Source organism: Lynx canadensis, chromosome D4 (genome assembly GCF_007474595.2).
Source record: "Lynx canadensis isolate LIC74 chromosome D4, mLynCan4.pri.v2, whole genome shotgun sequence".
Taxonomy (NCBI): domain Eukaryota; kingdom Metazoa; phylum Chordata; class Mammalia; order Carnivora; family Felidae; genus Lynx; species Lynx canadensis.
In genome coordinates, this window is record NC_044315.2 from 83,332,556 (window position 1) to 83,349,712 (window position 17,157).

A 17,157-nucleotide genomic window follows, 5' to 3' on the forward strand; every position below is an offset into this window, starting at 1 on the left:
TCCAGAGCCTGGCCACTGCGTCCCACACCCCCGGGCCCTTGGCAGAAACACTGTCCCCAGCTGCCCAGCCCCCAGGCTGATTCTCAGGTCTGAGGAGGTCCCTGTCCCCAGGGGCTTTAGCACCCTACCCGGTGTGGGAGCTCCAGTCCTGTCCAGCGTCTCCTCTGGCTGAGGGGGGACAGGCGGAGAGCGAGAGGGGGCTGCCCAGGCGCCCGGGGAGACCAAGGCTGGATCTCTCCCCAGCCTCCACACCTTCCCCTCCCCCTTACGTCCTTCCCCGCACAGAGCATAAGCACCCACCCCTCTTCCGTCTTCCTGTGTTGCAGTGGGGACGCCGTACTACATGTCACCGGAGAGGATCCACGAGAATGGCTACAACTTCAAGTCCGACATCTGGTCTCTGGGCTGTTTGCTGTATGAGGTGAGTGTCTGCCTCACGGCTCAGCGGCATTCAGGGAGGCATGCGTGTCAGGGACCCAGCCGGGGCAGGGCTCCCCCGACCAGCTCAAGGTGGGAACCCAGGGATGTACGGTGTCCACCTGTGACATGGGCACCATCTGGGTCCTGTCCTTCACCCCACTCAGCCCATCGTCTGCCTGAGTAACACCGTTGGGCTGGAGGACATTGTTAGATGTGTGACCAGTGGCAGACTGGGTTCCATGCCACCCTTGGGCAGCTCAGAGGGAGACAGACTAGAAACAGAGTCCAGCGTCTGCTTGTGGCACAGGCAGGGGGTCTGGTTGCCCCAGTTTCCCTGGTAACCAGGGTGCTCCTGTCCACTGTTTGACATTCACCCATGCCTCAGGCTTCTGTTGGGGACAGAAGGGGTCAGCTCTGGCCCGTGCTTCTGAAGCCCTCGCCACAGAGGGTGTCCACACTCTCCCGGGCTCAGCAATATGGGTCTCACCAAAGACCACTGTTCCCTCCCGTGAGCCATGAAATGGAGCCACCAAATGGCCACTTCCAGATGTGGTGGTCAATCTGGATGGAAGGACGGGAGTATTTCTGAGTCTTGGCAGGCCCAGACATGAGACGCCATGAACAAATAGAAGCTCCCGCTCATTCCGGCCAGCCACCCCGGGGGTCTGGGAGCACAAGCCATTCTTAGCCATGAAGCTGTTGCAGCCGCCAGTGGGAGGGCAGGGGGCCTGAGCCCTCCCGTGTCTTCACGCTGGCAGCCACACCCTCCAGCACCGTGGCCCTGGCCCCGTCGTGCTGGGCAGCTCTGGGATTCTGTGCATCCTGCTGAGCCCGCCTCTCCATCTGTAAAATGGGAATAGTACCCATCCTGCACCGTCACCGTCCAGATAAATGCAACAACAGATGTGAAAGGCTTTGACAATCCTCCAAGGGCCATGAGACCAGGAAGCACGGTTTGCTTTCAAAATTGGAACCTTGATTATTTTTCTGCTTTCCCCGGAGCTGACTTGAGCACATGTGGGGTCTGGCTCAGAAGTGAGAAGCTGAAGAGGCCCCTTATCACGCTGACGTGGCCCGTGACCGCCAGGGCGGCGACGCTCAAGGTAGCAGCCAGGGGCCACCGGGAGCGTGTGGGTGTCCCGGAGACTGGTTTCTTGGCTTCCTTGGGACTGTTGCCTCTGGGAACTGACCTCACAGTCCTCGGGCGTGAACTTAAGGAAAAAGCTGCCCACTGCTGATCCACGTGGGGACCGTGGCTGCCTCTGTGGTCAGGGCCTTTGGCAGTAGGGTGCCCCCCTCCCCACGTTGCCGATTGAGACTCTGAGGTCACAACTGATCCCTTTGCAAGGCTGAAACTTCGCAGCCACTCAAATGCTTTTAAGAGCAGACATTTCATTTTAAATAAGCAACCTAGGGGCGCCTGGGTGGCGCAGTCGGTTAAGCGTCCGACTTCAGCCAGGTCACGATCTCGCGGTCCGGGAGTTCGAGCCCCGCGTCGGGCTCTGGGCTGATGGCTCAGAGCCTGGAGCCTGTTTCCGATTCTGTGTCTCCCTCTCTCTCTGCCCCTCCCCCGTTCATGCTCTGTCTCTCTCTGTCCCAAAAATAAATAAACGTTGAAAAAAAAAAAAAAAAAATTTTAAATAAGCAACCTAGTGGTTAAAGAGGAAGCCAGGTGGCATTTGTGCCTGGGACCCCCTTCTCCCGGGGGTCAGCAGTGTGGGCCACCCACGGTGTCATCTTGAAGGTCTGAGGGGGAGTCGGACCCCGACAGTCAGAGATGGGGAGCAGACCTGCTTTCCGGGACCCCACAGGGCATCTGTGGTGGGAGGAATTCTTTTAATGGCCACCGAACGGGAGCAGCCGGGGTGCGGTGGTGCCCACCTGGTGGCCGCAGTGGATCAGGGAGCGCAGGGCAGTTCCTGGCCCCCTCAGGCGGACGAGGGCTGCGTTCTGTATCCTTCCCCGTCCCCGTCTGCCTCCACAGCCCGGCTGCCGTGGGGTTTGGGAGTCAGAGTGGTTGAGCAGGGGGGTGGGCGGTGACCTTGGGAAGGACAGCGGGTGCGGGAGGGAATGTGGAGGGGAATTGGCGTCTTTAGCAACAAGAGAAAAGAGATGAAAGTCGGAACTCTCCTCAGCAAGGATGACAGGACAGGAAAGAAACCCGCTTTTACTGGGTGCCCCACGTGCCTGCACACTCGTAATGGCCCCAGAGGGCTTGTTCGGTTGCATTTTGCCTACAATGAATGAAAGCCAGGTGGGCAAAGCTCCGGAGTCTCAGAATCTCTGGCACCGGTATCTGCCTCCCAAGATGAATCATGACTTCGGGGTCTCTCCAGCCATCTCTCCAAGTACAGTCTCTTCTTCAGGTGAACACCAGGGCCACCAGGGCTAAGGCCAGTGACAAAGCCAAGCCCACCCTCCCCGGGCTCCGTGCTCCTGTACCCACAGCCCTGCCCCCCTGCCCCTCTGAGGAGGGGGTTCCAGCCCCCCACTAACCGGGCGTCGTCCACCCCGGGGTCAGTCTTCAGAGGGCCGGGCTGCCGCTCCCGGTCTCCCCAGGACCAGGCAGATGCCCTCCGCGTAGCAGGGGGCAGGGCGTGCGAGTTTGAATCCGGCTGTGCGCACGCGTGCATGCAGCTAACTCACGTGGCTACGGTAATTTGGGTGAGAGCGCGCAGGATCCTGGTGTGGGGCCACTTTGGGCAGAAGGACCTGCGTTCAGAGCTCAGTTGCCCCCTCACCCCATGAAGGCCCTGGGGCAAGTCAGCGTCTCCTTCCAGGAGCTTCCGTCGCCCCAGTACAAAATGGGGTCACACCGTCCCTTGCTGTGAGGCACCAACAGAGCGTGGCTCAGAGAAAGCCCTCTGGCAATGGCAGGCAGGTCACTGAAGTTCATTATCCCCCGCCCCTGCCCCCCCCCCCCCACCCGCTGCCTGGAGCTGCTGACCCAGTGCGGGCCGATCAGTTGGTATCTACCCCACAACTGGCCACGTTTCCCTTTTTGCTTTGGCCAGCAGGAAACCAGAGTGCAGCTTGGCCCCCTTTTCCATGGAGGACTCAGCTTTATCCCCCTGCCCTCGTGGATATTGTCCCTGGTCCAGATGGTTTGGTCCTCTTATTTGTCCATTCCGGGCTTGGGATTTCCATAAGCCGCTTCCTGCCTCTGTGAACCCCGAGGGTCTGCAAACATAAACAGACAGACACGCAGGCCACCGACCAGGGTGTGAGCCCAGGGTGGGTGCGGCAGGCGGCAGGCTCATCTCCCCGGGGCCAGAGGGTGGCAGCTGGCTCCCTGTGCTTGTGCCAAGCCCCGGGCACAGAGCCGCCCTGCTCCCTGCCCGAGCCTTTGTCTCGGCTTCTGGAGGCCGATGCCCACCCAGGCCCGCCACACTCGGCCCGTGGGTTCCCGGTAGGCGGTCCTCTGGGTCTCGGCGGCACCTAAACGCGCGTCTAAACAAGGCAGCGTCCGCGTTCGTGGCTCACCAGCACCAGCCTCTCGTTCGGCCGAGCTGATTTACGTGTCGGCAGCATGGGGGGCCGGCGCACAGCTGGCAGCCAGGGAGGGACGTGTTGGCAGTGGGAGGTCAATGAAATCAGTCAAGTCCTTCGGGCATTGACATCCTTGGGGACAGCGGGCACTGATCTAAGGACCTGGGCCTCGCACAGAAGAGGGCTAGTGTGGCTGATGTGGCCAGCCGTGGCCAGCCTCTCGGAGGATGTCAGGCGGCAGGGGCTCTGCTGCGGGCCACCACCCCTCTCCCCACACCCCCGGCCCCGCGGGGAGCGGATGTTTTCCCAGCAGACAGGGAGGGAGATGCATCTGTGCCCAGGGCTTGGTAATTGGGAGGAAGCATCCCGCAGACACGGCTGGAGCTCCCGCTAAGCAGCCTGTGGTGGGTTCCAGGAGCGCCGGCGAGAGGAGCTGTCAGAGGCTCCGCGCCCACGCAGCCCCTCCAGACCACATCTGAGGATTCGGCGTGGCTCCGGAGGGACACACCTGAGCCCGGTGGGGGCGGGGGACGCGTGAGGTCTGGGGTGACAGCACAGAGCGAGAGAAAACCTGCCCGATGCGGCCAGGCCTGCCCTTCCCGGAGCCCCAGCATGGACCGGAAGTCTCAAAAGCCCCCCGTGTGAGTTTCCTCTGGCTGCTGTAACAGGTTATCACGAAGTCGAAAACAACATTATCCGCTTACCGTTCTGGGGGCCGGAAATCCAGAATCGATTTCAGTGGACAGCACGTGTTGGTGAGGCTGGTTCCTTCTCCAGGTTCTAGGGAGAGCCCATTTCCTTGCCTTTTCCATGGAAAATAGGTGACCTGCATTCCTTGGCTCGTGACCCCCTCCTCATAGCACTCTGGCGACACGTCTCCTCCTCTGCAGTCAAATCCCCCTCGGCCTCCCTCACGTAAGGACACTTGTGGTTACATATAGGACCCACTTGGACCACCCAGAAGAACCTGCCATCTGGGGTACTTAATTCGATCACATCTGCTGACTCCCTTTTGGAATTTAAGGTAACACGTTCACAGGCTTCAAGGATTAAGAGACAGACGTTTCTGGGAGCCTTTATTCAGCCCACCATGCCCCTTTCACGGCATCCCCGTATCCAGGGAGGAACGCCTGAGGTCACTTTAAGATGCTGATGTTGACCCGTGGCTAGTGAGGAGCTGCCACAAAGCACCGGCTTGTGTCCCCCAGGAGTGGGCGCAAACCGGGATCTGTCTTGAAAAGGTCGGCACCAGGAGAGACCGGCCAATCGGCTCAGCAGCGGGGAGCCCCGCCAGGCCAGCGCCGCCCGGGACGTTGGGGTGAATCAGGGAAATCACGCTAGGCCAGTCCCTGCCTGGCTCTGTGGGAGGAAACTGAGGCTCGGAGAAGTGGAGAGACTTCCCAGGGTCACACAGCAGGAAAGTGGCCAGGATGGGCGCTTGTCCCCAGGCTGCCTGTCAGAGCCCACTCCCCTGTGGACAGGAGCCAGGCCCTGGCCACGCAGGACGGGCAGGCCTTCTGGAGTAGGCGCCCCTGGTGGAGAAAGGGACCCGGGCCTCTGCCCAGAGCCCCTGGGAGACGAAAGACCAGGTTGTGAGGAGCCAGGAGCCCCAGGTGACTTCAGCAGCCTCCCCTCTGTCCCAGAGATGCTGGGGCTTGGCCTTGTTAGAAGGCCCGGGGCTTTGTTTTCACTACAGTCCGGCGGACTGCCCGGGCTCTGCGGAATTTATTTATTTACACGAGAGCTCAGCTCTGAAGCACGAGCTGAAGGAATGGGCTCATCCGGTGCCAGCCTCAGGATCTTCGGCGGGGGACCTTCTCACAGCAGCCTCAAGGGACTGAGACCCAGCAAGAAAGCAGTCGGGGAAACGGACTAAGAATCAGCCGCCCCTGGCACAGAGGCGCGTTTGGAATCATGGCTTGACCCAGAGCGCGCTCCGGCTGCCCTTTACCTCGTGGCGGAACAGGGCCGCAGACCGCTTGGTGATTGGCCTCTGGGAGACACCAGGTGACAAGATGGGTGTCGGAGGCCCCGACAGAGCAGGAGTCAAAGGCAGCTGCCCTTCTTCCTGTGACATCTCAGATCGCACACCAGTCTCTCCGAGCTCCCCCGGCGGGGGCGAGTGCCGGCACTCTCCCAGGTCCCCGGTCATGTGTCATCCCGATAACGCCACAGAGGGACAGTTCTGCATTTGAGGAGCAGCGCTGAGAGCCACGGCTCCGGCAGCCCTGACAGACACCCAGGATCGGCCCCAAACGGCGATTCCTCCTCCGCGGCGCCCGTGCAGACGTGGGTGGTCGCCGGTGCGAGGATCTCGTCGTTCGGGGTAATCGTTCTAATCCCAGCCTTTCAGGCAGCCCGAGGTTCCTTCACAGCCCAGTGCCCTGATCTGGGTGGAAGGCCCAGGGCCCGCAGCTGGAGGGGCAGCGGTGGGGGGACGTCGCTGCCACTAGAATCTGCCTGTGTGGATGGAGAAGCCGCTGTCAGCGGGGAGGCCAGGGGGGAGGGCTTCCCTGGTGGAGCCGCTGCCGACCCCGGTCAGGCCTGTGTGGGAGGGCGCCGGAAAGGAGGCAGGGCTGCGCTGAAGGCCACCAATTTCTGGGGCCCTTTTGGACTCCTAAACAGCAAGGTTCGTGCAGACCAGGTTGGCTCGTCGAAGGGCTTCGCCAGCCTCCCAGCTCCAACACATGGAAAGCCAGGGCCTGTGTTAGTGGACCAACATTTTAAATGTCCTTTCTACTCTGAGCAGAAACACTTTCCAGGAAAATCTGTCTTAATCATCTAGCCACGACTCGCGGGGCACGGAGATCACCCCGAGTGACCGCCCCGGAGCCTCAGCTGCTCTCCGCTGTGGCAACAGATGTCCTTTTGAAGCTGCCCAATTAACCCTTTGCACCCGAGGCTCTCATTTTAACTATTAGAAACGCATCACCCGAGCGATGCCATTTTGCACACTCAGTGGTAAAGCCAGCTCCCCGTCAGGCTGGCGGAGCCCGCGGCGGGCAGGGCCTCCACGTACACAGCCTTCCCTGCCGAGGACCAGGGCCACTCCCCGCAGCCCTCCTCAGGGGGGGTCGGAGTCCCTGGTCACGGGAGGAGGGGTGAGGCCGGCCCTAAACGTCCATTGAAAGCTCGAGCGTGGCCCAGGCACTTGGGCGCACAGGTGCCGTCCCGGGCGGACGCCTGGACCGGGGTCAGAGGAAACCAGTCTCCAGGTCACGCTCGGCTGCTTCCCCAAAGGCCGTGTGTAGACCCAAGGATGCTGCCTGGGTCTGAAGCCCCCTGGGCCCTCCTGAAGGAGGCCGCCCTGCCCTGGGGGCCGCCAGACCTGTTCACGGGGGTGAACAGAGGATGGGGGGCAGACCGGGACACTAAAGCTAGTGGGCACCCATAAACCCAGCACCCATGGGCTCCTTCCTGCCCTGAGATCGCGCTTGCTGGCCTGTCCTCCGGGGCCCGAGGACAAGTGAGGAGTCCTTGGGTAGCCCAGTGCCCCGGCCAAGGAGTCTGCACAGAGTGGCCTTGGCAGCCCGGCTCCTCGAAGGGAACCGAGGCCAAACGGACAGGCAGGCACAATTACCCAAGGGCACTTCATCAGCGGGAGGCGTTGGGCCGTCTCTCGGCGGCAGGCGACAGTGAGTGGGAGTGACAAGAAGCACTTGAATCCCATCGTGGATTAATCAGCAGATGGGGCCGGCGGGCCCTGCGCTGGGCCGCCACGCGGCTGCCTGACGGAGCCGCCTGTAGCTCCCACGTACCCCCTCTAAAGACACCCCGCCAGCAGTGCCCTGAACGGTCGGGGTGGGGAGTCCGGGAAGCCTCAGCTCCTGGCACCTCTGGTGCCAGCTACGCCTCACCACAGCCCTGTGCGTGGAGCGTCTTTCCGTCTTATGGACGAAGAGACCAGAGGGCAGAAGACAGAAGACGCAGCAGGCAGAGCACAGAGCCGGGCACTTGCTTCCACCCTGGAGCTTCTGCCGAGCGGAGGGTCCCAGGCCCCTGCCGTCGGCGGCCAACGGCCAGCCTTCTTCCTCCCGCCCCTCCTCCCTGATGATGTCTGGGCGAGAACCCTGAACTCGCAGCTAGCGAAATAGCCAGCATGCAAACCAAATCCTTACCTCCCCACCCCCCACCCCCAACACGCTAGTCCTCGGGTAAGTAATTCCCTGAATGTACTCCTCGGACATCCTCCCATGGGTGTCTTTGGAATTGCTTCTTAGAAGTAGGAGACAGGGTACCAGAGCGGGCCTGCTGGGCCCCGATCCCGGTGAGCAGAGCCTCTTTCCGTCTGCCGGCGCGGCACGCACGGCCAAAACTCAGGCCTTGGGAGCTGAGGTGTGAGGCGGGGTGTGCCTGCACGCGGCTCCCCCCGCCTCGTTGCCCTTCGGGTTTTGTCACTGAAACCTTGTGCCGCTTGCTTTGCTTATAAGACAAGGATCACGTTAAAACTGCTGCTTTCTATTGAACCCCAGCTTCGTCGGGGTTGTGAAGACAGCCTGCCCGACAGTCGCAGCAAGGACCAGAGAAGGACCGTACAGCCATCCGGAGCGGTCCCTCTTGTCCTCGGACCTCAGGGCTGCAGACTCATGCCTCTCACCCTCTCCCCTTGCAGATGGCAGCTCTCCAGAGCCCCTTCTATGGAGATAAGATGAATCTCTTCTCCCTTTGCCAGAAGATCGAGCAATGTGACTACCCACCTCTCCCTGGAGAACATTACTCTGAGAAGGTGGGTTTGCTGTCACCAGACCTGGGGACTCCGATGGCCAGCAGTGGCTCACGAGCAGAGGCATCTTGTGGGGTTGAGCGGGGGTTCACCTCGCCGGGTGGACATTTCTGGGAAAGCGACTCAGCGAGGGGGCAAAGTAGATTAGTTTTACGGGAGAGGTTTCATAGACACCAGTGTGGGCCCCCAGCAGCAGTCTGTGGCCTGCCCACCGGCACCGAATCCAGCAGGAGCTGGCCGGGGAGGCCCCGTGGGCACACTTCTGCCCATTTGGCTCCCAGCCCGGTGCTTGAGTGGGACGCTCGCTGCTGCGGGTCGCGGAGACGGGCTCCACGTGGTGTTGGACAACAGGAACCAGATGCGGAGGCGGGAGGCGGCGGGGCCTTGGCTTGCCCCGTAGCCCGGCCGGCCGGCTGCTACTCTGCTCCCACGACCGGAAGCCACGGCAAGCGGACTGGTCTCCCTGCTGTCACAGACCTGAGTCACACCTTGGGTTCTTACCGTCAGCGTTCTGCTCTGGGTGCAGACGGACAGGTCTGGCATTGGGTCGTGCCAGCTACTGGCTGAGTGTCCCCTTTCTCAGGTCTGTCTTCTTGAAAATAGGGCTAAGATTTCACCTTTGTGAATCAAATGTGAAGATGAAAGGGCAGGTTTACGACACAGCCTGGCTGAGGGCGTAGACAGATGTGTTCACTTGCACGCTCCCTTCACCGCTCTCGGGGGAGTCCCTTCTGAGTCTCCGTTTCCTCGTCTGTAACGTGGCGACGATCCTAGACTCTACCTCACAGGGTCGGCGTAGGGATGAGGGTAATGCACGTGATGCACTCAGTTTTAGCACCAGGCTAACACTGACCGGAAGCTACTGTCACGGTAACAGCCCACGTTTATGACTTACCGTTGAGTCCTCCCCGCTTCCCAACTCCCATTTTACTGAGGAAACCGAGACACGGATAGGTTAAAGTAACTTTCCCAAGGTCACGTAACTTGCGAGCGGTGGAGGCAGGATTTGAACCCAGAGACTCCGCCCCCAACCACTGTGCCAGCGTATCTTGATGGCACATGTCTCCAGTACCCAGGTGTCCAGCTGGGATGAGGTGCCACCTGTGCAGCTCGCTGCGATCCCCATCCCGAAGGTTCTGAAAGGGGCAGCCCTGGTCTCCCAGGGGCTTGAGCTGCAGAGACCAGGTCTCCCAACGTGCTTGAACCCCATGTCCAGGCAGGCCGGCCAAAAGGGTCGTCAGCCACCCTTCTCTTGGCAGCCTTCGTACTTAAGGCCGTGCTCACTGGCTTTGCACACTCCCAGAGGAGAGAGAGAGGACCAGGAGTACACGTTCCTTGGGTTGTTCAGTACACAGTCTCATGGCCTTTGCCTCAGTGGTTTACAGAATTCTTCTACGTATCGTTGGAAGAAGTCAAAGTGCTCTGGAGTGGAAGTTGGCAGGAAAGGAAAAATTAGATTTCTTAACCAAGTTAATAGTTGCATTTGGTTTTTCTTTTCTTACCTTTTTTTTTTTTTAAGTTTATTTTTGAGAGAGAGAGAGAGAGAGAGAGAGAGAGTGTGTGCGTGTGTGTGTGTGTGTGTGTGTGAGGGAGAGGGAGGGGCAGAGAGAGAATCCCATGCAGGCTCCATGCTCAGCATGGAGCCCGACAAGGGGCTCAGTCCCATGACCGCGAGATCATGACCTGACCCAGTATCAAGAGTTGGATGCTTAACCATCTGGGCCACCCAGGGGCCCCTCTTTTCTTACCGTTTTAAATTGGGAGGGGTGCCTGGATGGCTCAGTCAGTTAAGCATCCGACTTCAGTTCAGGTCATGATTTCACGGTTCACAAGTTCCAGCCCCGTGTCGGGCTCTGTGCTCAGAGCCTGGAGCCTGCTTCAGATTCTGTCCCCCCCGCCCCCCCCCGCCCTCAAATAAATAAATAAACAAATAGCATTTTCAAAACTTTAAAAAATAAGTAAATGAACAAATTTGGAACTCTGTACCATTTAGAAGCTTAGGCTTGCAATTTGGAGATCACAACTTCTCTCTGCCTTCCAGACAGAAGCTGAAATGAATGAATCTGCTGAGTAAAGCCCTCAGCACCCTTCCCTCCCAAGTCCATCATTCCAACTCCGTGACCTCGTACTCCCCAGGGCATCTGGCTTTCACCTCGTACACCCAGCATTTCTAGGCAGTGTGTTAAGGAGAGATGCTTCTTAGCACCGGAGTCACTCAGTACACCTCACTTTTGAAGTTTACATCACCTCTTAGAAATGGGTATAAAGACACTTTATTGTCTGTTTCTCTTGATTTCTGAAGTTTACCAAACTTGCTCTTCTTGCCAACCTCACAGTCCACTCACAGAGGAGTAACTGGGAGTCACAATGACTTTACCCTGATGTGTTTTTCTTGGGTACGTTAAGCTGTCAGGGGCCAGCCGCCACCTTCCCCTGACTGCCGTCGGGCTCTGAAAAGTACGTGCTTGTCGTGGGCAGCCTCAGACTCCAGGCGTGTTGGGCTGACCGCAGACTCGGCCTCAGCGCCTGTCCGGGGGGCTTCCCGGTGCCGAGAAAGCAGCGGAACCCCAAAACGGCGGCACGCGGATCGGAGGAGATGCTCCCAATGCCTGACCCGGAAAAACCTCGTCTGCACCCCGAAACACCTCAGGTGTGAAACGTGGAGCACGTACAGTAGCCCCGGGGCCTCCGCGTGACCCCTCCACCCTCCCCAGACTCCCTCAGCGTGGCCACTGAGTCCGCACGAGCCCCCTTATTGAGAACCAAGAGTCTCTCCGCCGTTGCCCCCGACCCCAGGGCCGGCCAGCCCCTCCAGCACTAGGTATTTAAAACTGCAGCGAGCCCAGTGATGCAAGTTGAGACGTAGGCTTTTTAAGGTCATTATTTTAATTACCATTAAAATAATTGGCACTCTGGCTATCAGAAGAACGAGGCGATCAGAGGCTCAAGGCGCCCCTCCCCCACCCCGAGGCAGGAGCAGCCTTCGGTGTCTGTATAATTAAAAGCTCTGTCTTTCATGAGCACAATAAAGAGGCCAGGGGGTGGGCAGACTGCAGCCCTGCTGCATGTTAATGCATTTATTATCATCAATAAGCCCTCGCCTTGAGTTTTGTCCTCTGGTTTGGGTATCCGCATGACCGACAGCACGCGCGCGCGCACACACACACACACACACACACGCGCGCGCGCACACAGTAGCATGGGCAGCTGGAAGTTCACGATTGTCTGGACATACCCGCTTGCGAGGTCTCGGAGCATGGCCTTCAGGGCCGGACAGGCGCAGGACTGGTCTCGGCTGGCTCTCCGCGGTGGCCGTGCCTGCACACCCGTCACTTACCGGAAGTGCCAGCCCTCACCCCCCCAGAGCCGCGAGGGTTGAAGGAGTCGAGACAGGTCAAGTGCCGGCAGAGCCTCAAGAGGCTGCTGCTTCCTTACAAATAACACGCAGCGTTCTCTCTCTTACAGTTGCGAGAACTGGTCAGTATGTGCATCTACCCCGACCCCAACCAGAGACCGGACATCGGATATGTGCACCAGGTTGCCAAACAGATGCACGTGTGGACTTCAAGCACCTGAACGTGGACGCGGCGTGCCTTATCAGAGCCGCACCACTTTGCCTTACTTGAGTCTTCTCTCCAAAGTGGCCGCCTGGTAGCCTAGATCAACTAAGACAAGAGGGTTCAGCGGGTTCCCCGAGGGGGCCGGGCTTTACAGCAGATGCCGAACGCAGAGCAGCTGGGGGGAGGGGCACTGGTCACACGTTAACTGGTGGTCAAATTCGAAAGTCCTTTCTTTAAACTTTTGTGGACAATCTCAGCTGGGTTGTTACCAAGGGTGAGTGGTTGGGCGAGCCACTGACGCGCCCCATGTGTCTGGACTGTAATGTGAATCTTGAGGATAATTCCTTCAGTGACCTGTCAAGGTTTGTAAGAACAGGGGGGTTGCAGGAGACCGTGTGATTTGTAGTGAGCCTTTCAAAATGGTTAGTAGCAAGTTCGGTTTAGCTCTTAGAATCTTTTTTAAAAAATCAAGCTGTGTGCTTGCTCTGTTGTAAAAGGATAAGGTGGAAATAATTTTTTTTTAAGCAGAGTGATTTTCCTAATATTTTATCTATGTTTATAACTCGATGAATGACGATGAGGAGAACTCAGCATCTGGCACAGAGCTTCAGAAGGCAAATAATATTGGGAAGCCACGTGTGCCTTCCATGCAGTCCGGCTCAGCCGCCTTCTCCTGAACACCTGCCATGTAGCAGGCACTTCCGTCACCTGCTTCAGTGCTGGCAGGTCACTTAACAATCAGTGTTAAGCGTTGTCCTCTGTGGGAAGGAAGCATGGGGTACAAAAAAAAAACAAAACAAAAAAAAACAAATATAAAACATGCCCTTGGGCTGTTCTCTGTGCAAGTTCTGGTTCTGCAACTTCCTGCCGCGACCCTGGGCATCTTCCTTAGCCTGAGCCTTAATTTCTTCATCTGTAAACTGGGACTAAGACTATCTACCTTCAGCGTTGCTGACAGAATTTGAAATAAAATCTGCAAGTTACCTAGCATCATCGCCTTGCAGACGATCCCAAAATGGTTGCCACTCCCCCCTTCACAAAACTGACCCACGGACCATGTAAGAGTTAACATACAGCTGTATTATGCGTAGGAAACCAGAACTATGTTCATTTATTTGTTCCCAAATAGGATTAACTGTGAAGACTAATTTATAAATGTGAACTTAAGGAAAACTCAAGCTCTGAAGGAAATCGTTTGCTTATACTCAAGTTAATCCTCAAATGGTCTAAGTTGTCACCCGCTGACTTGGTGACAGTTCAGCCCTCCAGCTAGATAGAGACATGCCCGCCCGCTCTGTTAGCGTTCTGGTCAGGTGGTCCGCTTGCAGCCAACTTGCTGACCAGGGGCCCAGGCCTCCCTGGGGATAAAGGACTTGGGCTGGGCCACTGCTCTGTTTCCATGTGTGAACTCTGTTCTACTGTAACACTGTCGGGTTTGAGACATTTTCTTCAGATGCAACCTTTGCTTTGTACTTGTTCTCCATGTTTGAAATAAAATGGGGTAAGAGGGGTCACTTCTGTGAATGTGTACAATTCATGGATTCGTAATTTTACAACAGCTTCGTGTGTCAGCATTTCTTGAGGCGCCTTTAAAAAACATTTCTCCGACCCCAGGCATTCTGAGTAATCTTGGAATTTTCTTCAGCTCCCCAGATAATTCTGACAATGGTCAGCCACAACGCTGCCCTAAGTAACTGCATTGTTCTCCCTACCCCTCTCTCTGCAGTTTTAACAAGGGGGGACTGGACCGAGAGTGGGTTCCTCCTGGAAGACCTTGGTGCCGGGACTCTTTCTTGTGTATCCCAGCACGCCATCTCTAGGGGAGAGTCGAAGCCCTATCTTCCGCCTCGCCTCTACCACTGAAGGTTTTTCTGATTCCACACAGGTTTTTTTAACACCTACTCTTTAAGGCTCTGAGCCTCTACTGTGTCACCCTTGGCAGAATCCGCCTCAGACCCAGATGAACTTGCTTTCTGCATGCCATCTACGTCCAACACTATGAGAGCAACACCGCCTACTCCAGAACGCTCTGGAGGCGTGAGATTTCAACCATTCAGCAGGCCTGAGTGCCTGTGAAATGATGGCATCCTACTCATTACCGACAGCCCCAAAGCGTTCCTCTGACTTCGTGAAACTGGCCCAAGTGGAGCGCACCCAGTTGTACACAGCCACGGAGAAGCAAACCGTCCACCTAACCTACCTGCATTTTCTGGGTACTTAGAACTGATCGTCTCTACTTTCTTCCTATTTGGCTGCTGAGGTAAAAGGCTGTGCCGCCCTCACCCTAAAAAAACAAAACAAAAAAACCTGGGACCGCCCTGAAGAAAGAGAAGTAGCACAAGGGGTGGGGAGAAAGGTCCATCTGACTTCTGCAACGGATGAGGCCTCATCCGCTTTCAGGAGGGTTACGTTGCTCTCACGCCTGCTTGAACGCAGACTGGCACTCGGGCCAGGTCACTGAGCCTCGGTGGCCAAAAAAACCACACGACCCCCAGACCTCAGCCACTCAGTTTGGTTTTCATTTTTTATTGGGTTTCATCAGCACACACTGCCAAATGAATGTCTTACGGGGGAGCCTCCACTGCCCCCCATCCGGTAGAGCAGTAACCCCGCCACCCCAATCCACGGACACCATTCAGGAAGTGTCCATCGTCTGCACGGTTTCTTCCAGCACCTCGACTTCCAGGCTAGTGACCCTTTCCGTGAGGACTGCGGTGGTCCCTTTCTCACACCTGTACCGGCCAAACCTAACGGGACAGAAACAAAGGCCGAGTTAGGATCTCCTCAAGGGGCCCCACACGGGGCCGGAGCGAGGGACACGCGCTCAGGTAAGGTGGCGAACAGCCCGGACGCAGAGGCTGGCTCTCCTGACTCCCTGCTCTGTAGCCTGGGGGGGGATTCATTCAGCCGTCCCAAGGCTCGCTCTCCTCGGTGCTCAAGTGCCACAAAATAGGGACGCCTGGGAGAGATGTGCATTAAAAGCACTCCTGCAGCGCACCTGGCACTTAATGGGCACTCAGGTTTCCTTCCCCACCACCTTACCATCCCCAGAAGATGCTGGAAAACACTTGGTCATTTGCCTTCGAGCATCAACCTCCCAAGAGCACCTTTCAGTATCAGCGGGAAGCAGATCTGTTAAGCCGCCATCACCCTTCTCTTGTATAGAAAAAAGGATGACTTAAATGTTCTCTTGAACACTTCAAGAACATTTTAAGTATAAAAATGGCCCACAGCCGCACTCTGGGCTTGTCACTGTGGACGACACCCTTGAGCCACGAGGAGGGTGGCCTGCTGCCTGTGGCGGCGTGGCGGATCACCGCGACGACACTCCCCACACCTCTCTCTGAGTCGACAGCGGTTTCTCTGAGCACAAGCGGTCTGTGAGATCCACATTTGAGCTGCTAATTCTCACACTGGGGCCAGGAATTACAATATCGTCAAACAGTACAAATCCAACTGTTCCTCTGGTCTGTCCCCAGCTGGGACATTATTTCTGTCAATCTGGCACGGACTAACAGAAGGCTGCTAGCTGTGCCATGACCACGTGCTCCTCGAAAATCACCCCCTCGAATGGGCACTTGTGCTCAAACAGGGAGCAGGAAGCAGAAAAAAGTGGGTGACGTCAGAGGAGCCTGAGCAGCAAAGAATGGCTGGCCGCGTTTCTGCCAAACCTTCGGGTCCCAAGGAGGGACCAGAAGCACCTTTTAAAGATGTGTCCCACCCGCCCGTGCCGGTGTGAAGACGTGGCTCCCTCCCCCAGACCGGCCCTTGGCAGCCTGTCCTCTTGGAGCCAGAGCCCCACGTGGCTGCTGCGCCCAACTCCTCCGAAGCACAACATCTGTGGGAGGCCTGGCCGCGGGAGCCGCCCCGCCACCCTGGTCATGGTGCCCGGTGTCGGCATGCAGAGAGGGCTTCCTTCCCGGAGCAGGGCTGCGGAGGGCTGGGGGCAGAGCCGAGAGGAAGGTGCAGGGCCGGGTCTGCACCTGCTCAGGCCTGAGGCTCTGCCCCCGCGCTCTCCCCCCGGACTGCCCACTCTGGGAGAGGTTCCCCTACCCCAGGGAGTGCCCCAGCAATCAGCCACTGGCAGAAAAGGTGACGGGAAGATCCCAGAGTACACACTGTCGTCACGGGGCCTGACGCCACATGGCACCTGCCTCAGGGCCCAGGCACCGAGGAGCGAGCAAGCTCCGTCTAGAGAGCAGGCAAGCTCCGTCTAGAGAGCAGGCTGCCCACACCTGCCACGGGCCCAGCACCTTTCACACCACCTCACTGAATCTTCACCACCAGCCGACGGGATCATTTTGTTTCTGTTCTTGTTCAGTCTCCTTTCCAGAGGAAAGCCAGCGTCTCCAAGAATTAAGATGTGCTACTGCTGAGCACAGGTTCCTTGTCCAACACAAATACTTTTCCGTGGCTCAAACATGGCTTCCGGAATCCTCACCCAGGACACCGTTCAGTCTGGATGGAGTGTAACCACGCCCCCTCCCCGAACTCTTCGCCATGGACTTGTTCAGCTCACGAAGCATCTTGCAAATAATGGGGGAGGCAGTCCATCAGGGAGCTTGGCAAAGCCAGCTCCCCCAGTACGGCGCCAGGTACCCCACAGGTCGTTAGAGATCACCTAATCTATCTCCATCATTTCAAAGACTGGGACACTGACACGCCCAAAGTCACACGCCAGGCAACGCTATTTCTCCAACCCCTGAGCGAGAACTTCTTGCTGCTGAGCTGCCCTACCCTCCATGAGCACACGGGAGTTCCCACAATGCCGAACGCAGTGCTGGTTCTCAATGTTCTACTCTTTCCTTGGAATTAATCCCGATTTGGAATCTGGGTATGAGTAGTGAGCGTTAAAGTAAGCATTCCAGAAGGTGCTTGCCACACTCTGGGCTAGATGTGGGGCGAAACGGAAGTGGTCGAGTTTATAAATCCTGCCGTGCTGCATTCGCACGGACACGGCTGGAA

General features: G+C 57.7%; 2 protein-coding genes across 4 annotated transcripts in view; one reads left to right on the plus strand and one right to left on the minus strand.

The window, feature by feature from the left end:
- NEK6 (NIMA related kinase 6) overlaps window positions 1-13,710 on the plus strand; it is an 87,191-nt gene extending 73,481 nt beyond the window's left edge. For 2 of the 3 annotated variants that reach the window (XM_030294111.1, XM_030294110.1), the window contains exons 8-10: window positions 327-421; window positions 8,522-8,635; window positions 12,098-12,208. In XM_030294111.1, coding sequence (XP_030149971.1) covers window positions 327-421; window positions 8,522-8,635; window positions 12,098-12,208 — 320 coding nt within the window. Of the gene's footprint in view, window positions 1-326; window positions 422-8,521; window positions 8,636-12,097 lie in introns of all 3 variants that reach the window. The other variant, XM_030294109.1, reaches the window with a different exon arrangement.
- A 988-nt stretch (window positions 13,711-14,698) lies between these two features.
- Window positions 14,699-17,157, minus strand: part of PSMB7 (proteasome 20S subunit beta 7) — a 59,304-nt gene continuing 56,845 nt past the window's right edge. Inside the window, exon 8 of the mRNA XM_030294112.2 lies at window positions 14,699-14,939. Within this exon, the coding sequence (XP_030149972.1) occupies window positions 14,828-14,939 (112 nt within the window). The 3' untranslated portion in view covers window positions 14,699-14,827. The remainder of the gene's footprint in view (window positions 14,940-17,157) is intronic.